General features: G+C 54.5%; 1 protein-coding gene across 1 annotated transcript in view; it reads left to right on the top strand.

The window, feature by feature from the left end:
* LOC147120749 (mannose-1-phosphate guanylyltransferase regulatory subunit alpha-A-like) overlaps positions 1 to 27,060 on the top strand; it is a 95,123-nt gene that overhangs the window by 36,720 nt on the left and 31,343 nt on the right. The window contains 4 exon segments of the mRNA XM_085984251.1: positions 3,530 to 3,633; positions 4,636 to 4,828; positions 5,452 to 5,511; positions 7,739 to 7,869. Of these exon segments, the coding sequence (XP_085840377.1) occupies positions 3,530 to 3,633; positions 4,636 to 4,828; positions 5,452 to 5,511; positions 7,739 to 7,869 (488 nt within the window).

Below are 27,060 nucleotides of genomic sequence, written 5' to 3'. Positions count from 1 at the left end.
TAGGTCCGGATTGTTTTGGTTGCCGATGCTTTTGGTTTGATATTTTTCTCAGGTCTTTTCTGGCATTTTTTGCATTCGTGGTCAAAAACCATTTCTTATTTTTTTATTTTGTCTTTTGTGACGCTTCCTCTTCTGTTTCACGAGGTCGGCTTTTACAGCTGCCTCATGGAAGATCATATTTATATCCTCTATGGCCATGTTTACACCATCTCTGGTGATCTCATATAGATTTTCTTTAAATTTTGAAATTTTACTTGCGAGATCAGGTGAATTTAGTGCTGTGATGAATTTATCTCCACTGTCTGGGGCCCATCTGTATGTCTGGTTTATTTTATGTAGCTTACTGGGTTCCTTTTTTGTGTCTGTAGTTTGGGCAGAAAGTTTAAGGTACACATTTATTTGGTTATGGTCTGAGAGGGGGGATTGCTGCCTGACAGTGAATGCGTTGATATCGCAGGGGGTCCAGGTCAGTGATTGTGTAATCCACCACACTAGACCCAAGAGTTGAGGAATATGTGAGTCTCCCTAAGGGGGTCCCCTCTGAACCTACCGTTAACTATGTACAGGCCTAAGGCTCGGCAGAGTTGCACTACCTCCCTACCGCTTTTATTTATTTCACAATCGAGGTTGTTCCGGTTTGCAATGGCTGGTGTGACATATAGAGGGGTCTGGCCAAACACATGGTTGTTGCCCTGTGGGTCTATGAAGTCAGGTTCACATCCGGTCCTTGCATTTAGGTCCCCACATAGTAGCACCTTTCCTTGGGCCTGGAAATGGCTGATTTCCATGTGGAGAGTGTCAAATATCTCCTCTTCAAAATATGGCGATTCTATTGGAGGTATGTAGATCGCACATAAGTAGACATCTTTTTTTTGTTATTCCTATATTTTTATCTAATTTTAGCCATACGTGTGATTTTCCCTGTTTTATCGGTGAGGTGTGTTTGTCCAGTTCTCCTTTATACCACACCAAGATTCCCCCGGAGGTTCTGCCCTTGCGTGTCTTAGTGTTCTTTACTGAGGGTACAATGATTTCATGGTACATTGGAGGACAGTGGGTGGGCACGTCCTTTTCGGTACCATGTTTCTGTTAACACAATTATATCAATGTCTTTTATAGCTTTTAGGAATTCAGGGTCTGTACTCTTCATCCCAAAAGTTGAGGAGCGGAGACCCTGGATATTCCAGCAGCTTATGTGGAAAGAACGCATTTATATAATTCAAAAAACGAAATAAAATGGACCTATTTTTGTGGGATGAGTGTGAAACACACTAGTTTCTATAATGCTAAATGACGATTTAGTATAAATTTCATGAGGCATGCACATACTGCTATCTAATAATAGTAATAGTAATGATAAAATAACAATAATGGTAATGATAAAGTAACAATATTAATAATTTAGTGCATTCCTCTCCGGCTTTCTATCAGGTGTTCATCATCGTCATGATCTTTCTCAGTTCTTGGTCTACAGTCTGTGGTCTGGAGGGGGGTATGGGGGTCAGCTACAAAAGCACGGTTCTGTTGTTGGTTTTGTATAGGGGTGGGTGGGGGACAGTGGTGGTCCTGTTTGGGTTAGGGCTCCCAATGGTAGAGGGGGGTGGGGAGGGCTGCGTCTTTTTGGCAATGTATATGAGGTTTTTTTGCGAAGATCCACATCCGCTGTTTGAGTAGATGTATTTCGTCATAGAGGTCCCTTGTGTTGATGTTTGGGTGATGGGCCAGGTAGACGTTGGGGAGGGCAGTACATCTCGTGTCGATCTCCCTGTTGGTGTTGTGGATTATATAGGCTGGGGTGTCCTTTCTGGGCAGTAGTGTGGAGATCATGATCCGCGACTCGGGGAATTCCCTGCTGGCCTTTTCCGCCATCCTGCTCACCGCCCTAGCAGTGTCTTCCCTTAGGGGTGCGTAGGTCGTTTGTGCCTGTGGTGGATCACAAGCCATTTGGGGCTTCCAAGGGATTCTTTGTTCAGGGATCTTCATTGCATGGCTTGTGTTGCTGCTGCACCATTTTTTCAGGACTTGATGACCTGGGAACATCCTCTGGGGGTCCAAAAACTTTCCGTTGGAGTCGGTCAGCAGGACCGCCTGAGGGGCTGGCTTTTCAGACTGGGTAGCAGTAGTCTGGGCAGGACTCAACTGAGGGCTGGTTGTTGGCTGGGTTTCTGGGATAGGCTGTGTGGCAGGAGCAGGGTTTGGGGCCTCCGGTGTGTTGTCGCAAGGTGTGGGTGTGAGTGTGACATCTGTTAAGTCTGTGAGTTGTTCAAGTAATTAATACTCAGACTTAATCAGTAACAATAAAACAGGTCTTTACTGGTTGGAGGTAGGGACTACACTGAATACAAGATTACTGCACAGTGCTTATATACCAGTGTGTTCACCCCCGGTATTACGTCTACAGCAGCCTGAGAAAGTAGTACATCTCTTAAGGTGGAACAGGCTTAAGCTCTCTTAAGGTGGAACAGGTTACATACACAACACTCCTCCCTTCTTAGCTTTATAGTCATCCCCCCCATTTAACATAACGTAATAACATATATACATATATAACTTCATGTTTAACGTAACATATCACAGATTCAGTCTCTGCGGAAAACAGTTCACAGATTCAATCTCTGTGGTGTAGTCGGTTCACGTTACTCATTCAATAGTCCTTTCATGGATTTAACAGCTTGAACTTCCGAACTGATTTGGCTCCGTTCGGAGGGACCACGTGTGTGATCTGGTAGAGGTGATAATGGTTCAGATGGGTCATCTTCTGTTTTTACTTTTCCTTTTCTGCTTCTTGGAGACTCTCTGGGCTCCATTGTCAGCTGCCACAGCTGCCAGCTGCATGCGCAGTTCCTCCTTCTCTTCCTCCTTTTTTCGTAGTAGAGCCACCTTCTCCCGATGTTCTGTAGACTTTCGGTGCTCCTCCATGATTTCTGTATGGTGGGAGTCGAAGTGTCAAATATCTCCTCTTCAAAATATGGCGATTCTATTGGAGGTATGTAGATCGCACATAAGTAAACATCGTTTTTTGCTATTCCTATATTTTTATCTAATTTTAGCCATACGTGTGATTTTCCCTGTTTTATCGGTGAGATGTGTTTGTTCAGTTCTCCTTTATACCACACCAGGATTCCCCCGGAGGTTCTGCCCTTGCGTGTTTTAGTGTTCTTTACTGAGGGCACAATGATTTCATGGTACATTGGAGGACAGTGGGTCGGCATGTCCTTTTGGCACCATGTTTCTGTTAACACAATTATATCAATGTCTTTTATAGCTTTTAGGAATTCAGGGTCTGTACTCTTCATCCCAAAAGTTGAGGAGCGGAGACCCTGGATATTCCAGCAGCTTATGTGGAAAGAACGCATTTATATAGTTAAAAAAAAAACGAAATAAAATGGACCTATTTTGTGGGATGAGTGTGGAAACACTATTTTCTATAATGCTAAATGATGATTTAGTATAAATCCCTCTCTCTCTCTCTCTCTCTCTGTCGCTCTCTCTGTCTCTCTCTCTCCCCCCCCCCCCTCCCCCTCTCTAGGTTCCGAACATGAAGGAGATTTTACTGATTGGTTTTTACCAGCCAAGCGACGAATTAACCCGTTTTCTCGTCTCAGCGCAGCAAGAATTCAAAGTCTGTATAAGGTAAAGAAAAATCTTCCTAAAAATCACGGAGTTTATTGTAATATAATGTCCATGCGCCGTTGGGCAGGTACAGATGATGTGGTTCGTGGTATTCAAGGTGCAAGCTGGAGAAAGCGCTGTGCGGTGTGAGTGTTGCTCCCTGCGATTGTTTTGGCTCTGTCATTACCATTTTCTTGGGTTGGTTGATCACTGCTCTGGATCTAGGTGGTTTATGCAGATCAGAAATGGTCAGCGAATCATCCGAGAGCTCGCCAACCCGACATCACTCTCCTAACTAGGACCCAGTGCTGCTCCTCCTGCCAGTTCCCTATCTTCCTTCCCTATCTCGGGCACCCATTCCCGTACGGTTATGGAGCAGCCACTAACGTGGAATGTTATCGGTGGCTTAAGATAAGTCGAGGAGTGAAAGATTATCCACCCATGGAGAGGGTGCGGAGGAGATTTACTGGAATGGTTCTAGGGATGAGGGAGTTCAGTGATGTGGAGAGACTGGAGAAGCTGGGATTGTTCTCCTTGGAGCAGAGAAGGTTAAGAGGAGATTTAATAGAGGTGTTCAAAATCATGAAGGGTTCTGATGGAGTAAATAAGGAGAAACTGTTTCCAGTGGCAGGAGGGTCGGTAACCAGAGGACACAGAGTGAAGGTGATCGGTAAAAGAACCAGAGGGGAGATGAGGAGAATGTTTTTTACGCAGCGAGTTGTTGTGATCTGGAATGCGCTGCCTGAAAGGGCGGTGGGAGCAGATTCAATAGGAACTTTCAAAAGGGAATTGGATAAATATTGAAAAGGAAAAATTTGCAGGGCTGTGGGGAAAGAGCGGGGGGGAGTGGGACTAATTGGATAGAATCTTTCAAAGAGCCGGCACAGGCACGATGGGCCGAATGGCCTCCTCCTGTGCTGTATCATTCCATGAATATTTGGTCCGTTGACGCTTGTAAGAAAGTTGTGTTTGTAATGAAGCATTAACAAGGACATCCTTCCTTCTTGTTCCTTTCACTGACAGGTATCTGCAAGAATATGTGGCTCTGGGGACCGGCGGTGGTCTGTATCACTTCCGAGACCAGATCCTGTCGGGAAACCCGGAAATGTTCTTTGTTATGAACGCAGATGTTTGCTCCGAGTTTCCACTGATGAAGATGATGGAATTCCACAAAGCTCGGGGGCAGATCAGCTCGTTCATCATGTTGGGGACAACTGTAAGAAACCTGGGGGGTCAGTGGGGGGCGGGGGTAGGGTCAGCGGTGGGCGGGGGTGGGGTCAGCGGGGGGCGGGGGTGGGGTCAGCGGTGGGCGGGGGTGGGGTCAGCGGTGGGCGGGGGTGGGGTCAGCGGGGGGCGGGGGTGGGGTCAGCGGGGGGCGGGGGTGGGGTCAGCGGGGGGCGGGGGTGGGGTCAGCGGGGGGCGGGGGTGGGGTCAGCGGGGGGCGGGGGTGGGGTCAGCAGGGGGTGGGGTCAGCGGGGGGCGGGGGTGGGGTCAGCGGGGGGCGGGGGGCGGGGGTGGGGTCAGCGGGGGGCGGGGGTGGGGTCAGCGGTGGGCGGGGGTGGGATCAGTGGGGGGCGGGGGTGGGGGTGGGGTCAGTGGTGGGCGGGGCTGGGATAGCGGGGGCGGGACTGGGATAGCGGGGGCGGGGCTGGGATAGCGGGGGCGGGGCTGGGATAGTAGGGCTGGGATAGCGGGGGCGGGGCTGGGATAGCGGGGGCGGGGCTGCGGGCAGGGCTGGGATGGCGGGGGTTGGGTCAGTGGGGGGTGGGGCTGGGGCGGAGTTGGGGGCAGGGCTGGTTATCCACTGATCCTGATCGCTGTCCTGATCTTTCTCTGCAGGCGAACCGGAGACAGTCGATGAACTACGGCTGCATTGTGGAGAACCAGCAGACGCACGAGGTGAGCACGCGGCCCTCGACATGTCCACTAAACCCAGTATAGACGCCAGCACTGGTTGGCACCGTGCTCCGGGCCGGCTGGCCTCCACATCACTCGCCACAGCCTCCTTCTCCCTCTCACCCCATCACCATGTCCTTTGATTCCTTTCTCCCTCATGTGTTTATCCAGCTTCCCCTTAAATACATCTCTGCTATTCGCCTCAGCCACTCCCTGTGGCAGCGAGTTCCACATTCCCCCCACTCTCTGGGGAAAGAAGTTTCTCAGTTCTGGGTCCCGCCCCTCAGGAAGGGTATATCGGCCTTGGAGGGGGGGCAGCGCAGATTCACCAGAATGATACCGGGGCTGAAAGGGTTAAATTACGAGGTCAGGTTGCACAGACTGGGCTTGTATTCCCTCGAGTTTAGAAGATTAAGGGGTGATCTGATCGAGGTGTTTAAGATGATTAAAGGAGTTGATCGGGTCGAGAGAGAGAAACTATTTCCTCTGGTGGGGGGAGTCCAGAACAAGGGGGCAGAACCTTAAAATTAGATCCAGGCCGTTCAGGGGTGATGTCAGGAAGCACTTCTTCACACAAAGGGGGGTGGAAATCTGGAACTCTCTCCCCCAAAAAGCTGTTGAGGCTGGGGGTCAATTGGAGCTTTGAAGACTGAGATCGAGAGATTCTTGTTGGGTAAGGGGATCGAGGGATACGGAGCAAAGGAGGGTAAATGGGGTTGAGGGACAGATCAGCCAGGATCTCACTGAATGGCGGAACAGGCTTGAGGGGCTGAATGGCCTCCTCCTGTTCCTGTCTATCAGGCTCGAGGGGCTGAATGGACTCCTCCTGTTCCTGTGTAACAGGCTCGAGGGGCTGAATGGCCTCCCCCTGTTCCTGTCTATCAGGCTCGAGGGGCTGAATGGACTCCTCCTGTTCCTGTGTAACAGGCTCGAGGGGCTGAATGGCCTCCCCCTGTTCCTGTCTATCAGGCTCGAGGGGCTGAATGGACTCCTCCTGTTCCTGTGTAACAGGCTCGAGGGGCTGAATGGCCTCCCCCTGTTCCTGTCTATCAGGCTCGAGGGGCTGAATGGACTCCTCCTGTTCCTGTGTAACAGGCTCGAGGGGCTGAATGGCCTCCCCCTGTTCCTGTGTAACAGGCTCGAGGGGCTGAATGGCCTCCTCCTGTTCCTGTGTAACAGGCTCGAGGGGCTGAATGGCCTCCTCCTGTTCCTGTGTAACAGGCTCGAGGGGCTGAATGGCCTCCTCCTGTTCCTGTGTAACAGGCTCGAGGGGCTGAATGGCCTCCTCCTGTTCCTGTGTAACAGGCTCGAGGGGCTGAATGGCCTCCTCCTGTTCCTGTGTAATAGGCTCTATAGGCCCTTAGTCTGTCCCACAAGCAAGATCACAGATGACGAACACTAATTGATCTCATACTTACAGAATCCCACCCGTCTGTCGTCATACAGCTTTTGACATCCACCTGAGCAGGACAGTACCTGCGGCAGAGCAGCACCCCCTCAGTGCCCACTGCTTACATCCTGGGGTGGGGCTCGAGCCCACCACCTTCAGACTCTTTACCAGGGGAACGGGTTATTCTCGTTTCATTTCTTTATAATCCTTTTTTCATCTTTGGCCATCCTTTATGAGAGGGAGCAAATGCACAGTACATTTTCAAATTCATTCATGCGATGTGGGTGTCGCTGGCAAGGCCAGCATTTATTGCCCATCCCTAGTTGCCCTTGAGAAGGTGGTGGTGAGCCGCCTTCTTGAACCGCTGCAGTCCGTGTGGTGAAGGTGCTCCCACAGTGCTGTTAGGGAGGGAGTTCCAGGATTTTGACCTAGTGACAATGAAGGATCAGCGATATACTTCTAAGTCAGGATGGTGTGTGACTTGGTGGGGAACTTGGAGGTGGTGGTGTTCCCATGTGCCTGCTGCCCTCGTCCTTCTAGGTGGAAGAGGTCGCGGGTTTGGGAGGTGCTGCCGAAGAAGTCTTGGCGAGTTGCTGCAGTGCATCTTGTAGATGGTACACACTGCAGCCACGGTGCGCCGGTGGTGGAGGGAGTGAATGTTTAAGGTGGTGGATGGGGTGCCAATCAAACGGGCTGCTTTGTCCTGGATAGTGTCGAGCTTCTTGAGTTCCTGTTAGGTAGCAGCCCAGAGTGGGGTGAATTATGGCCGTATTCCGGTTCCCCACCCCCACCGCTGTGCCCCAATAATAACCCTGCTCTTTCTCCTCCTCCTCCTCCCAGGTTCTTCATTATGTGGAGAAACCCAGCACCTTCGTCAGTGACATCATCAACTGTGGGATTTACCTGTTCACTCCGGACATTTTCCAGCACATCGGGGAGGTGTTCAGGAAAAATCAGCAGGACCTCTCCATGTAAGTACATCGAGTGTACCAGGAGTTTGTACATCACATGAAGCGTTCCGCCATTCGCACTGTGCCCGTTAGCAGCAACACGCGGGGCGGGGGCAGGGCAGGCGGGGGTGGGGGGTGTGAGTGTGGGGGAGTCAGGCGGAGGTGGGGGGGGGCAGGGCAGGTGGGGGGGCGGGGCAGGTGGGGGGTGGTTATCCTTGCTGCTCACAATAAACCTCCCACCAATTAGGAGTTATCTTTGCGTCTCCCAGTTAGGGCACATGGAATTGGGGGTAATATACTAGCATGGATTGAGAATTGGTTAACACAGAAAACAAGAGTAGGGATAAACGGGTCTTTTTCAGGATGGCAGGCTGTGACTAGTGGGGTACCAAAGGATCGGTGCTTGGGCCCCAGCTATTCACAATCTATATCAATGATTTGGATGAGGGGAATAAAAGTAACATTTCCAAATTTGCTGATGATACAAAGCTAGATGGCAGTGTCATTTGTGAAGAGGATGTGAAGAGGCTTCAAGGGGATCTCGACAGGCTCAGTGAGTGGGCGAGAACATGGCAGATGGAATATAATGTGGATAAATGTGAAGTTATCCACTTTGGTAGAAAAAACAGAAAGGCAGAGTATTTCCTAAATGGTGAAAGATTGGGGAATGCAGATGCTCAAAGGGACCTGGGTGTCCTTGTACATGAGTCACTGAAAGTGAATGTGCAGGTGCAGCAAGCCATTAGGAAGGCAAATGGTATGCTGGCCTTCATTACAAGAGGATTTGAGTACAGGAGTAAAGAAGTCTTACTCCAATTATATAGGGCCTTGGTGAGACCACACCTGGAGTACTGTGTACAATTTTGGTCTCCTTACCTAAGGAACGATATACTTTCCATCGAGGGAGTGCAACGAAGGTTCACGAGATTGATTCCTGGGATGGTGGGACTGTCGTATGAGAAGAGATTGAGTAAACGAGGCCTGTATTCTCTTGAATTCAGAAGAATGAGAGGGGATCCCATTGAAGCATACAAAATTATTACAGGGCTTGTTAGGGTGGATGCTGGGAGAATGTTTCCCTTGGCTGGGGAGTCTAGAACCAGGGGCCACAGCCTCAGGATAAAGGGTCGGCCATTCAGGACTGAGATGAGAAGAAATTTCTTCACACAGAGGGTGGTGAATCTTTGGAATTCTCTACCCCAGAGGGCTGTGGAGGCTCAGTCATTGGGTATATTCAAAACAGAAGGCGATAGATTTCTGACTAGTAAGGGCATCAAGGGATATGGCGATAGGGCCGGTGAATGGAGTTGAGGCAGAAGATCAGCCATGATCTCATTGAATGGCGGAGCAGGCTCGAAGGGCCGAATGGCCGACTCCTGCTCCTATGTTCTCCACCTTGTATCCTAACGCTTGCTTCTGAGTCAGAAGGTTGTGGGTTCAAGCCCCACTCCTGAGACTGCGAATCATAGGATCGAGCACAGGAGGAGGCCATTCGGCCCATCGTGCCTGTGCCGGCTCTTTGAAAGAGCTCTCCAATTAGTCCCACTTAACATTCCCTTTAAGCTGCACAGCGCTCCAGGGAACCCGCGCAATCGGCTTGCTGGCTTTACAATGTGAAATACGCGAGTGCGGCGTATTGTGAATGGCCTTAAAGGGGCCGCGCAGCGCCAAGAAAAGTTAGAGGGAACCTTGGTCCCACTCTCCTGCTCTTTCCCCATAGCCCTATACATTTTCCTCTTCTAGTATTTATCCAATTCCCTTTTGAAAGTTACTTCAGCTTCCACCGCCCTTTCAGGCAGCGCACAGAAGCACTTGAGCACATAACCCAGGCTGACGCAGTGCAGTACTGTGGGAACGGTAGTGTAGCGGTAATGTCACTGGGCTAGTAATCCCGAGGCCTGGACTAATGATCCAGAGACGTGAGTTCAAATCCCACCACGGCAGCTGGGGAATTTAAATTCAGTTAATTAAATATAAATCTGGAATAAAAAGCTAGTATCAGTAATGGTGACCGTGGACCTACCGGATAGTCGGAAAAACCCATCTGGTTCACTGATGTCCTTTAGGGAAGGAAATCTGCCGTCCTTACCCGGTCTGGGCCTATATGTGACTCCAGACCCACAGCAATGTGGTTGACTCTTAACTGCCCTCTGAAATGGCCCAGCGAGACACTCAGTTGTAACAAACCGCTACAAAAAAGAACAATAATAAAACTGGACAGACCACCCGGCATCGACCTCGGCATCGGCTACGGACACGGCAACGGCAACAGCACACCCAGCCCAGTCAACACTACAAAGTCCTCCTCACCAACATCTGGGGACTTGTGCCAAAATTGGGCGAGCTGTCCCACAGACTGACATAGTCATACTCACAGAATCATACCTTTCAGCCAATGTCCCAGACTCCTCCATCACCATCCCTGGGTATGTCCTGTCCCACCGGCAGGACAGACCCACCAGGGGTGGCGGCACAGTGGTATACAGTCGGGAAGGACTGGCCCTGGGAGTCCTCAACATTGACTTCGGACCCCATGAAGTCTCGTGGCTTCAGGTCAAGCATGGGCAAGGAAACCTCCTGCTGATTACCACCTACCGCCCTCCCTCAGCTGATGAATCAGTACTCCTCCATGTTGAACACTACTCGCTGGAGTCATACCTAGCAAAAAGGAAGATGGTTGTGATGGTTGAAGGTCAATCATCACAGCCCCAGGACATCGCTGCAGGAGTTCCTCAGGGCAGTGTCCTAGGCCCAACCATCTTCAGCTGCTTCATCAATGACCTTCCCTCCAACATAAGGTCAGAAATGGGGATGTTTGCTGATGACTGCACAGTGTTCAGTGCCATTCACAACTCCTCAGATAATGAAGCAGTCCATGCCCGCATGCGACAAGACCTGGACGATGTTCAGGCTTGGGCTGATAAGTGGCGGGTAACATTCGCGCCACACAAGTGCCAGACAATGACTATCTCCAACAAGTGAGTTTAACCACTGCCCCTTGACATTCAATGGCATTACCATCGCTGAATCCCCCACTATCAGTATCCCGGGGGTCACCATTAACCAAAAACTTAACTGGACCAGCCACATAAATACCGTGGCAACAAGAGCAGGTCAGAGGTTGGGAATTCTGTGGCGAGTGTCTCACCTCCTGACTCCCCAAAGCCTTTCCACCATCTACAAGGCACAAGTCAGGAGTGTGATGGAATACTCTCCACTTGCCTGGATGAGTGCAGCTCCAACAATACCCAAGAAACTCGACACCATCCAGGACAAAGCAGCCCGCTTGATTGGCACCCCATCCACCACCTTAAACATTCACTCTCTCCACCACCGGTGTACCATGGCTGCAGTGTGTACCACCTACAAGATGCACTGCAGCAACTCGGCAAGGCTTCTTCGGCAGCACCTCCCAAACCCGTGACCTCTTCCACCTAGCAGGACAAGGGCAGCAGGCGCATGGGAACACCGCCACCTCCAAGTCCCCCTCCAAGTCACACACCATCCTGACTTGGAAATATATCGCCGATCCTTCATCGTCGCTGGGTCAAAATCCTGGCACTCCCTCCCTAACAGCACTGTGGGAGCACCTTCACCACACGGACTGCAGCGGTTCAAGAAGGTGGCTCACCACCACCTTCTCAAGGACAACTAGGGATGGGCAATAAATGCTGGCATTGCCAGCGACGCCCACAACCCATAAATGAATAAAAACATGTTTTTAAAAAAAAAGTACTGAGGGAGCGTTGCACTGTCGGAGGGGCAGTACTGAGGGAGCGCTGCACTGTCGGAGGGGCAGTACTGAGGGAGCGCTGCACTGTCGGAGGGGCAGTACTGAGGGAGCGCTGCACTGTCGGAGGGGCAGTACTGAGGGAGCGCTGCACTGTCGGAGGGGCAGTACTGAGGGAGCGCTGCACTGTCGGAGGGGCAGTACTGAGGGAGCGCTGCACTGTCGGAGGGGCAGTACTGAGGGAGCGCTGCACTGTCGGAGGGGCAGTACTGAGGGAGCGCTGCACTGTCGGAGGGGCAGTACTGAGGGAGCGCTGCACTGTCGGAGGGGCAGTACTGAGGGAGCGCTGCACTGTCGGAGGGGCAGTACTGGGGGAGCGCTGTCTGAGGGACAGAATTAGTCTCCACTTGGAGAGGCAAGGATTAATCAAGGATAGTCAGCATGGCTTTGTCAGGGGGAGATCATGTCTAACCAATTTGATTGAATTTTTCGAGGGGGCGACTAGGTGTGTAGATGAGGGTAGTGCAGTTGATGTAGTCTACATGAACTTCAGTAAGGCTTTTGACGAAAGTCCCGCATGGGAGACTGGTTAAGAGGGTAAGAACCCATGGGATCCAGTGCAAATTGGCACATTGGATCCAAAATTGGCTTAGTGGCAGGAGGCAGAGGGTGATGGTCGACGGTTGTTTTTGTGACTGGAAGCCTGTGTCCAGTGGTACACCACAGGGATCGGTGCTGGGTCCTTTGCTGTTTGTAGTGTACATTAATGATTTAGATATGAATGTAGGAGGTATGATCAGTAAGTTCGCAGATGACACGAAAATTGGTGGAGTGGTAAATAGCGAGGAGGGAAGCCTCAGGCTACAGGACGATATAGACGGGTTGGTCAGATGGGCAGAACAGTGGCAAATGGAATTTAACCCTGAAAAGTGTGAGGCGATGCATTTTGGGAGGACTAACAAGGCAAGGGAATACACAATGAATGGTAGGACCCTAGGAAGGACAGAGGATCAGAGGGACCTTGGTGTGCATGTACATAGATCCCTGAAGGCAGCAGGACAGGTAGGTAAGGTGGTTAAAAAGGCATATGGGATACTTGCCTTCATTAGCCGAGGCATAGAATATAAGAGCAGGGAGGTTATGCTGGAGCTGTACAAAACGCTGGTTAGGCCACAGCTGGAGTACTGTGTGCAGTTCTGGTCGCCTCACTATAGGAAGGATGTGATTGCATTGGAGAGGGTGCAGAGGAGATTTACCAGGACGTTACCTGGGCTGGAGCGCTTCAGCTATGAAGAAAGACTGGACAGGCTGGGGTTGTTTTCCTTGGAGCAGAGAAGGCTGAGGGGGGGGGACCTGATTGAGGTGTACAAAATTATGAGGGGTATAGATAGGGTAGATAGAAAGGAACTTTTCCCCTTAGTAGAGGGGTCAGTAACCAGGGGGCATAGTTTCAAGGTAAGGGGCAGGAGGTTTAGAGGGGATTTGAGGAAAAACTTTTGCACCCAGAGGGTGGTTGAAATCTGGAACTCACTGCCTGAAAGGGTGGTAGAGGCAGGAACCCTCACAACATTCAAGAAGTATTTGGATGAGCACTTGAAATGCCATAGCATACAAGGCTATGGACCAAATGCTGGAAAATGGGATTAGAATAGACAGGGCTTGATGGCCGGCGCGGACACGATGGGCCGAAGGGCCTCTTTCTGTGCAGTATAACTCTGACTCTATGACACTGTCGGAGGGGCAGTACTGAGGGAGCGCTGCACTGTCGGAGGGGCAGTACTGAGGGAGCGCTGCACTGTTGGAGGGGCAGGACTGAGGGAGTGTTGCACTGTCGGAGGGGCAGTACTGAGGGAGCGCTCCACTGTCGGAGGGGCAGTACTGAGGGAGCGCTGCACTGTCGGAGGGGCAGTACTGAGGGAGCACCGCACTGTCGGAGGGGCAGTACTGAGGGAGCACTGCACTGTCGGAGGGGCAGTACTGAGGGAGTACTGCACTGTCGGAGGGGCAGTACTGAGGGAGCGCTGCACTGTCGGAGGGTCACTATTGAGGGAGCGCTGCACGGTTGGAGGGGCAGCACTGCGGGAGCGCTGCACGGTTGGAGGGGCAGTACTGAGGGAGCGCTGCACGGTTGGAGGGGCAGTACTGAGGGAGCGCTGCACAGTTCGAGGGGCAGCACTGAGGGAGCGCTGCACTGTCGGAGGGACAGTACTGAGGGAGCGCTGCACTGTCGGAGGGGCAGTACTGAGGGAGCGCTGCACTGTCGGAGGGGCGATACTGAGGGAGTGCTGCACTGTCGGAGGGGCAATACTGAGGGAGCGCTGCACTGTCAGAGGGGCAGTACTGAGGGAGTGCTGCACTGTCGGAGGGGCAATACTGAGGGAGCGCTGCACTGTTGGAGGCGCTATCTTTCAGATGAGACGTTAAGCTGAGACCCCGGCTGTCCTGTCGGGTGGCTGTAAAAGATTCCATGGGACCATTGGAAGACGAACAAGGGAATTCTCCCCGGTGTCCTGGCCAATATTTATCCCTCAATTAACATCACTAAAAAAAAAAATGTCGGTTATCTGGTCATTATCAAATTGCCGTTTGTGGGAGCTTGCTGTGCGTAAATTGGCTGCTGCGTTTCCAACATTACAACAGTGACCACACTTCAAATGTACGTCATTGGCTGTAAATCGCTTTGGAAGTCCCGAGTTCATGACAGGCGCTATAGAAATGCAAGTCTTTCGTTCTATTGCGCACCCTGCTCATGGTACCGATCAGCTGCACTGATATCAAGGGGTTGTCACAGGGTAATACTGCCCCCTGCTTCACCCCCACCCACAGACACAGCTTCTGTCCCCTGTTATAGATTGATTGAGGTCTGAGATCTTTCTCTGAGAAGGGGTCAGTGGTTTGATACAACTGAGTGTCTCGCTGGGCCATTTCAGAGGGCAGTTAAGAGTCAACCACATTGGGTGTGGGTCTGGAGTCACATATAGGCCAGACTGGGTAAGGATGGCAGATTTCCTTCCCTGAAGGACATCAGTGAACCAGATGGGTTTTTAGACAATCCGACAGCTTCATGGTCACTTTTACCGAGTCCGACTGTTTAGTTTTAGATTTCTTTAACTGAATTTAAATTCTCAAACTGCCATGGTGGGATTTGAACTCGCGGGTCTCGGGATCACTGGCCCGGGTCTCGGGATCACTGGCCCGGGTCTCGGGATCGCTGGCCCGGGTCTCGGGATCGCTGGCCCGGGTCTCGGGATCGCTGGCCCGGGTCTCGGGATCGCTGGCCCGGGTCTCGGGATCGCTGGCCCGGGTCTCGGGATCACTGGCCCGGGGTCTCGGGATCACTGGCCCGGGTCTCGGGATCACTGGCCCGGGTCTCGGGATCACTGGCCCGGGTCTCGGGATCACTGGCCCGGGTCTCGGGATCACTGGCCCGGGTCTCGGGATCGCTGGCCCGGGTCTCGGGATCGCTGGCCCGGGTCTCGGGATCGCTGGCCCGGGTCTCTGGATCATTCATCCAATAACATGACCACGGACTCCGTGTGATGTCCAGCAGGATCCCCATGAGCGGTGGGTGTGGGTATCCTCCCCTCCGCCCCCCCCCCCTCCCCCCCCAATCATATGGGTTGTGAAGAGCAAAAGATTGGTGAAGTCAAGCGTAGATCCTTTGCAGTCAGAATCAGGGGAATTTATAATGGGGAACAAAGAAATGGCAGACCAATTAAATACATACTTTGGTTCTGTCTTCACAAAGGAGGACACAAATAACCTCCCAGAGATGTCGGGGAACATAGGGTCTAATGAGAGGGAGGAACTGAAAGAAATCAGTATTTGTAGGGAAATGGTGTTCGGGAAATTGACGGGATTGAAGGCCGATAAATCCCCAGGGCCTGATAATCTACATCCTAGGGTACTTAAGGAAGTGGCCCTAGAAATAATAGATGCATTGCTGGTCATCTTCCAAAATTCTATAGACTCTGGAACAGTACCCATGGATTGGAGGGTAGCTAATGTTACTCCACTGTTCAAAAAAGGTGGTAGAGAGAAAACGGGGAATTATAGACAGTAAGCCTGACATCGGTAGTGGGGAAAATGCTAGAGTCCATTATAAAAGATGTAATAGCAGAGCACTTGGAAAACAGTGACAGGATCGGACAAAGTCAACATGGATTTACAAAAGGTAAATCGTGCTTGACTAATCTATTGGAATTTTTTGAGGATGTAACTGGTAAAATAGATAAGGGAGAACCAGTGGATGTGGTGTATTTGGATTTTCAGAAGGCTTTCGATAAGGTCCCGCATAAGAGATTAGCGTGTAAAGTTAAAGCACACGGGATTGGGGGTAAGGTACTGACTTGGATAGAGAACTGGTTCGCAGACAGGTAGCAAAGAGTTGGAATAAACGGGTCTTTTCCCGAGTGGCAGGCAGTGACTAGTGGGGTACCGCAGGGATCGGTCCTTGGACCCCAGCTATTCACAATATATATTAATGATCTAGACGAGGGAACTAGATGTAATATCGCTAGGTTTGCAGACGACACAAAGCTGGGTGGGCGTGTGTGCTGTGAGGAGGATGCAGAGAAACTCCAGTATGATTTGGACAGGTTGGGTGATTGGGCAGATGCATGGCAGATGCGATATAATGTGGATAAATGCGAGGTTATCCACTTTGGTGGCAAAAACAGGAAGGCAGATTATTATCTGAACGGCAATAGATTGGGAGAAGGGGAAGTGCAACGAGACCTGGGTGTCCTTGTGCACCAGTCGCTGAAGGTAAGCATGCAGGTGCAGCAGGCGGTTAAAAAGGCAAATGGTATGTTGGCCTTCGTAGCGAGAGGGTTCGAGTACAGGAACAAGGATGTCTTGCTGCAGTTGTACAGGGCCTTGGTGAGACCGCACCTTGAGTATTGTGTGCAGTTTTGGTCACCTTATCTGAGGAAGGATGTTCTTGCCATGGAGGGAGTGCAGCGAAGATTCACCAGGCTGATACCTGGGATGGCAGGAATGACGTATGAAGAGAGATTGGGTCGATTGGGCTTATACTCACTGGAGTTTAGAAGAATGAGAGGGGATCTCATTGAAACTTATAAAATTCTAACAGGACTAGACAGACTAGATGCAGGAAGGATGTTCCCGATGGCCGGGGAGTCCAGAACCAGGGGTCACTGTCTAAGGATAAGGGGTAGGTCATTTAGGACAGAGATGAGGAGGAATTTCTTCACCCAGAGAGTGGTGAACCTGTGGAATTCTCTACCACAGAAGGCAGTGGAGGCCAATTCATTAAATATATTCAAGAAGGACTTAGATATATTTCTTAAGGCTAAAGGGATCAAGGGATATGGGGAGAAGGCAGGGACCGGGTACTGAGTTTGGATGATCAGCCATGATCTCATTGAATGGCGGAGCAGGCTCGAGGGGCCGAATGGCCTACTCCTGCTCCTAGCTTCTATATTGGACTGACCCCCCAATGGGCTGGGAGAAAGATGGTCACGGCCCTGGAGGGAGTGTTCACGTCACGACCTGTCAGACTGTTAATCAGCCCGCGGATTCTTCCACTGCTTCACGCTGTTCTCCAAGCAAAGAGTGAAGATACAGAAACAGCAACCACACCCTGCCATACCCCCAGGCCCTGGTGTTATGCCTGCTCCATGCAGTGCGAGCTTTGATCATCGCTCCCGCCTCCCTGTTCCCCTGACATCTGTGCACAGGAGGCATGTCTGTACTTTACCATGGCTGTCTCTCGTTACTCATCTCTTTCTTTCTTTCCCGATTGTGCTTTCTGTACTTTCGTCTGCCCCACCCTCAGGTATTCTTACATTGGGTAAGTTTGGCTGTGTTAGTGTAGTGTGCTCTGTAAGGCTTGCTAATCCGAACACCTTCCCATCCAGGACAGGCACTGTCCCATGAGCCTGCCTCCCATTTACTGCCAAACTGACGGAATGTACATCATTCATCGAAACTCCATCAGGAAAGATACATTGGCCTTGAAGGAGCAGATAGATTTCAGGGTCCAAGTATAGAAATCACTAAAAACTGGTGGGCAGGTACAAGAAGAATTAAACAGGCGAATGGGATGTTGGCCTTTATCTCAGGGGGCTGGAATCCAAAGAGGAGGAAGTGATGTTCCAGTTTATAGAAAGCTCTGGTCAGACCCTTGTCTGGAGCGACTGCGCTCCGTCCTGGGCCCCGCCCCTCAGGAAGGATATATCGGCCTTGGAGGGGGAACAGCGTAGATTCACCAGAATGATACCTGGAGTACTGTGCACAGTTTGGTCTCCTTATCTAAGGAAGGATATATTTGCCTTGGAGACAATGCAGCGAAGGTTCACTAGATTGATTTCTGGGATGAGAGGGCTGTCCTGTGAGGAGAGATTGAGTAGAATGGGCCGATACTCTCTGGAGTTTAGAAGAATGAGAGGTGATCTCATTGAAACATACAAGATTCTGAGGGGGATTGACAGGGTAGATGCTGAGAGGTTGTTTCCCCCTGGCTGGAGAGTCTAGAACCAGGGGGCAGAGTCTCAGGATAAGGGGTCGGCCATTTAGGACTGAGATGAGGAGGAATTTCTTCACTCAGAGGGCGATGAATCTTTGGAATTCTCTACCCCAGAGGGCTGTGAATGCTCAGTCGTTGAGTATATTCAAGGCTGAGATCGATAGATTTTTGGATTCTAGGGGAATCGAGGGATATGGGGATTGGGCGGGAAAGTGGAGTTGAGGTCGATGATCAGCCATGATCTTATTGAATGGCGGAGCAGGCTCGAGGGGCCGAATGGCCGACTCCTGCTCCTATTTCTTATGTTCTTATACCGGGGCTAAAAGGGTTAAATTACGAGGACAGGTTGCACAGACTGGGCTTGTATTCCCTCGAGTTTAGAAGATTAAGGGGTGATCTGATCGAGGTGTTTAAGATGATTAAAGGAGTTGATCAGGTCGAGAGAGAGAAACTATTTCCTCTGGTGGGGGGAGTCCAGAACAAGGGGGCAGAACCTTAAAATTAGAGCCCGGCCGTTCAGGGGTGATGTCAGGAAGCACTTCTTCACACAAAGGGCGGTGGAAATCTGGAACTCTCTCCCCCAAAAGGCTGTGGGTGCTGGGGGTGAATTGGAAATGTCAAAACTGAGATTGCTAGATTTTTGTTGGGCGAGGGTATCGAGGGTTCTGGAATCAAGGCGGGTAAATGGAGTTAAGATACAGATCAGCCATGATCTGATGGACTGGTGGAACAGGCTCGAGGGGCTGAATGGCCTCCTCCTGATCCTGTGTTCCATCAGTCAGCAGTAATGGGAGTCACGGGGATTAGTCCTTCAGGCTGGGTGTTCTGCTGTCCCGGGAGGCAGATCATCATCCTGGCTCTGCTCCTCCGAGATCGTTCTCCGCCTACCATACGCGCACATCCCTAGCGTTTTCTATCTGTGAATCTCTCTTTCTGATTCCCTTGCTCTGTGTGTCTGTCTCTCTTAACTGTGTGTGTCTTTTTCTTTTACGTGTACTGTTGCATACTTCATCCTCTTTTCCTGACTGTCTCCGTCATTCAGTCTCTTGTCTTTTTTCTCTCTCTCCTTTATCCTGTTTCTCAATGTTTCTCTCTCTCTCTGACTCTGCCTCTCTCTCTGTATCTCTTCCCTCGCTCCACCATTGGTGGCCGTGCCTTCAGCTGCCTGGGCCCCAAGCTCTGGAATTCCCTCCCTAAACCTCTCCGCCTCTCTCCTCCTTTAAGAGGCTCCTTAAAACCTACATCACCTGTCCTAATATCTCCTTATGTGGCTCAGTGTCAAATTTTGTCTGCTAACGCTCCCGTGAAGCGCCTTGGAACGTTTCACTACAGTAAAGGAGCAAGTTGTTGTTGTCGCTCTCTCTCTTTCTCCGCCTCATTCTCTCTCTCTCTCTCTCTCTCTCTCTCATTCTCTCTCTCTCTCTCTCTCTCTCTCTCTCCCTCCCTCTCTCTCTGCCGCCCCCCCCCCCCCGCTCTCTAACACTCTCTTTCTTGCCTGTGTGTGACTCTACCTGCTTCTCCTGACCTCTGTCCCTGCCCCTCGGCCGTGCCTGGATGGGAAGCTGTTCCGATCTGTCGTTTTTTGCATGCTCTGCCTGGTTGAATGGAATAGTTGTAGTTTGGCGTGCAGTGCATCCTAGCAAGGAAGTGGGAGATTGCAATCCGGCAACAGATTAAGAATCAGTGTGGGCCAGGCCCAGGATCAGTAAAATCATTAAATAGTCAGAGAGTACCTGAAATTAAATCCGAGGCTTGTGTGTCTGAGAGGTAAATGAAACCGTGTTACTGGGGTCGTGTATGTTCTGCGGCTGAAATAATTGTGCCCAGTATAGAGAGCGGGGGGGGGGGGGGGGGAGAGAGTGACACTGGGGGGGGAGAGAGTGACACTGGGGGAGAGAGAGTGACACTGGGGGGGGAGAGAGTGACACTGGGGGGGGAGAGAGTGACACTGGGGGGGGAGAGAGTGACACTGGGGGGGGAGAGAGTGACACTGGGGGAGAGAGAGTGACACTGGGGGGGGGAGAGAGTGACACTGGGGGGGGAGAGAGTGACACTGGGGGGGAGAGAGTGACACTGGGGGGGGGAGAGAGTGACACTGGGGGGGGGAGAGAGTGACACTGGGGGGGGAGAGAGTGACACTGGGGGGGGGAGAGAGAGTGACACTGGGGGGGGAGAGAGTGACACGGGGGGAGAGAGAGTGACACTGGGGGGGGAGAGAGTGACACTGGGGGGGAGAGAGTGACACTGGGGGGGAGAGAGAGTGACACTGGGGGGGGAGAGAGTGACACTGGGGGGTGAGAGAGAGACACTGGGGGGAGAGAGTGACACGGGGGGGGGAGAGAGTGACACTGGGGGGGGGAGAGAGTGACACTGGGGGGGAGAGAGTGACACTGGGGGGGGGAGAGTGACACTGGGGGGAGAGAGTGACCCTGGGGGGGAGAGAGTGACACTGGGGGGGGGAGAGAGTGACACTGGGGGGGGGGGGGGGAGAGAGTGACACTGGGGGGGGGGGAGAGAGTGACACTGGGGGGGGAGAGACTGACATGTGGGGGGGGAGAGAGTGACACTGGGGAGAGAGAGTGACATTGGGGAGAGAGAGTGACACTGGGGAGAGAGAGTGACACTGGGGGGGAGAGAGTGACACTGGGGGGGAGAGACTGACACTGGGGAGAGAGAGTGACACTCGGGGGGAGAGAGTGACACTGGGGGGGGGAGAGAGTGACACTGGGGGGGGAGAGAGTGACACGGGGGGGGAGAGAGTGACACTGGGGGGGGAAGAGAGTGACACTGGGGGGGGAGAGAGTGAAACTGGGGGGGGAGAGAGTGACACTGGGGGGGGAGAGAGTGACACTGGGGGGGGAGAGAGTGACACGGTGGGGAGAGAGTGACACGTGGCGGGGAGAGAGTGACACGGGGGGGAGAGAGTGACACTGGGGGGTGAGAGAGAGTGACACTGCGGGGGAGAGAGTGAAACTGGGGGGGGGGAGAGAGACACTGGGGGGGGAGAGAGTGTGACACGGGGGGAGAGAGTGACACTGGGGGGGAGAGAGTGACACTGGGGGGAGAGAGTGACACTGGGGAGAGAGAGTGTGACACTGGGGGAGAGAGTGACACTGGGGGGGGGAGAGAGTGACACTGGGGGGGAGAGAGTGACACTGGGGAGAGAGAGTGACACTGGGGGGGGAGAGAGTGACACTGGGGAGAGAGAGTGTGACACTGGGGGAGAGAGTGACACTGGGGGGGGAGAGAGTGACACTGGGGGGGAGAGAGTGACACTGGGGAGAGAGAGAGTGACACTGGGGAGAGAGAGTGACACTGGGGGGGGGAGAGAGTGACACTGGGGAGAGAGTGACACTGGGGGAGAGAGTTTGACACGGGGGTAGAGAGTGACACTGGGGGGAGAGAGTGACACTGGGGGAGAGAGTGTGACACTGTGGGGGAGAGAGTGACACTGGGGGGGAGAGAGTGACACTGGGGGGGAGAGAGTGACACTGGGGGGGAGAGAGTGACACTGGGGGGAGAGAGTGACACTGGGGGGGGAGAGAGTGACACTGGGGGGGGAGAGAGTGACACTGGGGGGGGAGAGAGTGACACTGGGGGGGGAGAGAGTGACACTGGGGGGGGAGAGAGTGACACTGGGGGGGAGAGAGTGACACTGGGGGGGGAGAGAGTGACACTGGGGGGGAGAGAGTGACACTGGGGGGGGAGAGAGTGACACTGGGGGGGGAGAGAGTGACACTGGGGGGGGAGAGAGTGACACTGGGGGGGGAGAGAGTGACACTGGGGGGGGGAGAGAGTGACACTGGGGGGGGAGAGAGTGACACTGGGGGGGGAGAGAGTGACACGTGGGGGGGAGAGAGTGACACTGGGGGGGGAGAGAGTGACACTGGGGGGTGAGAGAGAGTGACACTGGTGGGGGAGAGAGTGACACTGGTGGGGGAGAGAGAGACACTGGGGGGGAGAGAGTGACACTGGGGGGGGAGAGAGTGTCACTGGGGGGGGGAGAGAGTGACACTGGGGAGAGAGAGAGTGTCACTGGGGAGAGAGAGTGACACTGGGGGGGGGGAGAGAGTGACACTGGGGGGGGAGAGAGTGACACTGGGGGGGGAGAGAGTGACACTGGGGGGGGAGAGAGTGACACTGGGGGGGGAGAGAGTGACACTGGGGGGGAGAGAGTGACACTGGGGGGGGAGAGAGTGACACTGGGGGGGAGAGAGTGACACTGGGGGGGGAGAGAGTGACACTGGGGGGGGAGAGAGTGACACTGGTGGGGGAGAGAGTGACACTGGTGGGGGAGAGAGAGACACTGGGGGGGAGAGAGTGACACTGGGGGGGGAGAGAGTGTCACTGGGGGGGGAGAGAGTGACACTGGGGAGAGAGAGAGTGTCACTGGGGAGAGAGAGTGACACTGGGGGGGAGAGAGTGACACTGGGGAGAGTGTGACACTGGGGGGAGAGAGTGACACTGGGGGGGAGAGAGTGACACTGGGGGGAGAGAGTGAAACTGGGGGGAGAGAGTGACACTGGGGAGAGAGTGACACTGGGGGAGAGAGTGACACTGGGGGAGAGAGTGTGACACTGTGGGGGAGAGAGTGACACTGGGGGGGAGAGAGTGACACTGTGGGGGGAGAGAGTGACACTGGGGGGGGAGAGAGTGACACTGGGGGGGGAGAGAGTGACACTGGGGGGGGAGAGAGTGACACTGGGGGGGGAGAGAGTGACACTGGGGGGGGAGAGAGTGACACTGGGGGGGAGAGAGTGACACTGGGGGGGGGAGAGTGACACTGGGGGGAGAGAGTGACACGGGGGGCAGAGAGAATGACACGGGGGGGAGAGAATGACACTGGGGAGAGAGAGTGACACTGGGGGGGAGAGAGTGACACTGGGGGGGGAGAGTGTGACACTGGGGGGGGGAGAGTGACACTGGGGGGAGAGAGTGACACGGGGGGCAGAGAGAATGACACGGGGGGGAGAGAATGACACTGGGGGGGAGAGAGTGACACTGGGGGGGAGAGAGTGACACTGGGGGGGAGAGAGTGACACTGGGGGGGAGAGAGTGACACTGGGGGGAGAGAGAGTGACACTGGGGGGAGAGAGAGTGACACTGGGGGGGAGAGAGTGACACTGGGGGGAGAGAGTGACCCTGGGGGGGAGAGAGTGACACTGGTGGGGGGAGAGAGTGACACTGGTGGGGGGGGGAGAGAGTGACACTGGGGGGGGGGGAGAGAGAGTGACACTGGGGGGGGAGAGAGTGACAAGTGGGGGGGAGAGAGTGACACTGGGGAGAGAGAGTGACACTGGGGAGAGAGAGTGACACTGGGGAGAGAGTGACACTGGGGGGGAGAGAGTGAAACTGGGGGAGAGAGAGTGAAACTGGGGGAGAGAGAGTGACACTGGGGAGAGAGAGTGACACTGGGGAGAGAGAGTGACACTGGGGAGAGAGAGTGACACTGGGGAGAGAGAGTGACACTGGGGGGGGAGAGAGTGACACTGGGGGGAGAGAGTGACACTGGGGGGGGAGAGAGAGTGACACTGCGGGGGAGAGAGTGACACTGGGGGAGAGAGTGTGACACGGGGGGAGAGAGTGACACTGGGGGGGAGAGAGTGACACTGGGGGGAGAGAGTGACACTGGGGAGAGAGTGACACTGGGGGAGAGAGTGTGACACTGGGGGAGAGAGTGTGACACTGTGGGGGAGAGAGTGACACTGGGGGGGAGAGAGTGACACTGGGGGGAGAGAGTGACACGGGGGGGGGGAGAGAGTGACACTGGGTGGGGGGGGGAGAGAGTGACACGGGGGGGGAGAGTGACACTGGGGGGGGGAGAGAGTGACACTGGGGGGGGGAGAGTGACACTGGGGAGAGAGAGTGACACTGGGGAGAGAGAGTGACACTGGGGGGGAGAGAGTGACACTGGGGGGGAGAGAGTGACACTGGGGGGGAGAGAGTGACACTGGGGAGAGAGTGTGACACTGGGGAGAGAGAGTGACACTGGGGGGGAGAGAGTGACACTGGGGGGGAGAGAGTGACACTGGGGGGAGAGAATGACACTGGCGGGGGAGTGAGTGACACTGGGGGGGAGAGAGTGACACTGGGGGGGGAGAGAGTGACACTGGGGGGGGAGAGAGAGTGACACTGCGGGGGAGAGAGTGACACTTGGGGGGGGAGAGAGAGACACTTGGGGGGGGAGAGAGTGACACTGGTGGGGGGAGAGAGTGACACGGGGGGGGAGAGAGTGACACTGGGGGGAGAGAGTGACACTGGGGGGGGAGAGAGTGACACGGGGGGAGAGAGTGACACTGGGGGGGGGAGAGAGTGACACGGGGGGGGAGTGACACGGGGGGGAGAGAGTGACACTGGGGGGGAGAGAGTGACACGGGGGGGAAGTGACACTGGGGGGGAGAGAGTGACACACGGGGGGGTGGGAGAGAGTGACACTGGGGGGGGGAGTGACACTGGGGGGGGAGAGAGTGACACTGGGGGGGTAGAGAGTGACACTGGGGGGGGGAAGAGCGTGACACTGGGGGGAGAGAGAGTGACACTGGGGGGGGAGAGAGTGACACTGGGGGGAGAGAGAGTGACACTGGGGGGGAGAGAGTGACACTGCGGGGGAGAGAGAGTGACACTGGGGGGAGAGTGTGACACTGGGGGGGGAGAGAGACACCGGGGGGAGAGAGTGTGACACTGGGGGGGGGAGAGTGACCCTGGGGGGAGAGAGAGTGACCCTGGGGGGAGAGAGAGTGATACTGGGGGGAGAGAGAGTGACACTGGGGGGAGAGAGTGACACTGGGGGGGGGAGAGAGACACTGGGGGGGGAGAGAGACACTGGGGGGAGAGAGTGTGACACTGGGGGGAGAGAGAGTGACAGTGGGGGGGAGAGAGTGACACTGGGGGGAGAGAGAGTGACACTGGGGGGAGAGAGTGACACTGGGGGGGGGAGAGAGACACTGGGGGGAGAGAGAGTGACACTGGGGGGGGAGAGAGACACTGGGGGGAGAGAGAGTGACACTGGGGGGAGAGAGAGTGACACTGGGGGGGAGAGAGTGACACGGGGGGGAGAGAGACACTGGGGGGAGAGAGAGTGACACTGGGGGGGGTGGAGAGAGACACTGGGGGGAGATAGTGTGACACTGGGGGGAGAGAGAGTGACACTGGGGGGGGAGAGAGACACTGGGGGGAGAGAGTGTGACACTGGGGGGAGAGAGAGTGACACTGGGGGGAGAGAGAGTGACACTGGGGGGAGAGAGAGTGACACTGGGGGGAGAGAGAGTGATACTGGGGGGGAGAGAGAGTGACACTGGGGGGGAGAGAGTGACACTGGGGAAGAGAGTGACACTGGGGGGAGAGAGTGACACTGGGGGGAGAGAGAGTGACACTGGGGGGAGAGAGACACGGGGGGAGAGAGAGTGACACTGGGGGGAGAGAGACACTGGGGGGGAGAGAGTGTGACACTGGGGGAGAGAGAGTGACACTGGGGGGAGAGAGTGACACTGGGGGAGAGAGAGAGTGACACTGCGGGGGAGAGAGTGACACTGGGGAGAGAGAGAGTGACACTGGGGGGAGAGAGAGTGACACTGGGGGGAGAGAGAGAGTGACACTGGGGGGAGAGAGAGAGTGACACTGGGGGGGAGAGAGTGACACTGGGGGGGAGAGAGAGTGACACTGGGGGGAGAGAGTGACACTGGGGGGGAGAGAGTGTGACACTGGGGGGGAGAGAGACACTGGGGGGAGAGAGTGACACTGGGGGGAGAGAGTGACACTGGGGGGAGAGAGTGTGACACGGGGGGAGAGAGTGACACTGGGGGGGGAGAGAGTGACACTGGGGGGGGAGAGAGTGACACTGGGGGGGGAGAGAGTGACACTGGGGGGGAGAGAGAGTGACACTGGGCGGGGGAGAGAGACACTGGGGGGAGAGAGAGTGACACTGGGGGGTGGAGAGAGACACTGGGGGGAGAGAGAGTGACACTGGGGGGGAGAGAGAGTGACACTGGGGGGGAGAGAGAGTGACACTTGGGGGGAGAGAGAGTGACACTGGGGGGAGAGAGAGTGACACTGGGGGGGAGAGAGAATGACACTGGGGGGAGAGAGAGTGACACTGGGGGGAGAGAGAGTGACACTGGGGGGAGAGAGTGACACTGGGTGAGTCATGCTGAGCCCAGTGTAGAGGGTGAAGTGTAACTGGGGTCTCTACACTAGGCTGTGATTCGGGATCATCCTGTGTTTGTTCCTGTGACTGTTCCAGTGCTCGTGTCCCCAGTTGCATCTTGGTGTGTGAGTTTTTCACTGGTTTCCATTTGCATCGTCTCAGCCTTATTCTTTTCCTCAGTCGTGTCTGATCACTTCAGTGGCGCGGCGTTATGGAGCTGGAAGCCCGGAGATTCAGACTCTGGGTCGCTCTACATCGGCGCCTTTAGTGGACTAACCAACCGGCCCATGTGAGGGACATCACCATCCACACACCGGCCCTGGGGACCGTGTGAGGGACATCACCCCTCCACACACCGACCCCGGGGACCGTGTGAGGGACATCACCCTCCACACACCGACCCTGGGGACCTCGTGTGAGGGACATCACCCTCCACACACCGACCCCGGGGACCATGTGAGGGACATCACCCTCCACACACCGACCCTGGGGACCGTGTGAGGGACATCACCCTCCACACACTGACCCGGGGACCGTGTGAGGGACATCACCCTCCACACACCGACCCCGGGACCGTGTGAGGGACATCACCCGACACACACCGACCCCGGGGACCGTGTGAGGGACATCACCCTCCACACACCGACCCCGGGGACCGTGTGAGGGACATCACCCTCCACACACCGACCCCGGGGACCGTGTGAGGGACATCACCCTCCACACACCGACCCCCGGGGGCCGTGTGAGGGACATCACCCTCCACACACCGACCCTGGGACCGTGTGAGGGACATCACCCTCCACACACCCGACCCCTGAGGACCGTGTGAGGGACATCACTCTCCACACA

Source organism: Somniosus microcephalus, chromosome 4 (genome assembly GCF_052327205.1).
Source record: "Somniosus microcephalus isolate GS21.2 chromosome 4, FLI_Smic_1.0, whole genome shotgun sequence".
NCBI classification, from domain to species: Eukaryota; Metazoa; Chordata; class Chondrichthyes; order Squaliformes; family Somniosidae; genus Somniosus; species Somniosus microcephalus.
The sequence above is the reverse complement of the archived record's forward strand: the minus strand, read 5'-3'. Positions and strand labels throughout refer to the sequence as shown.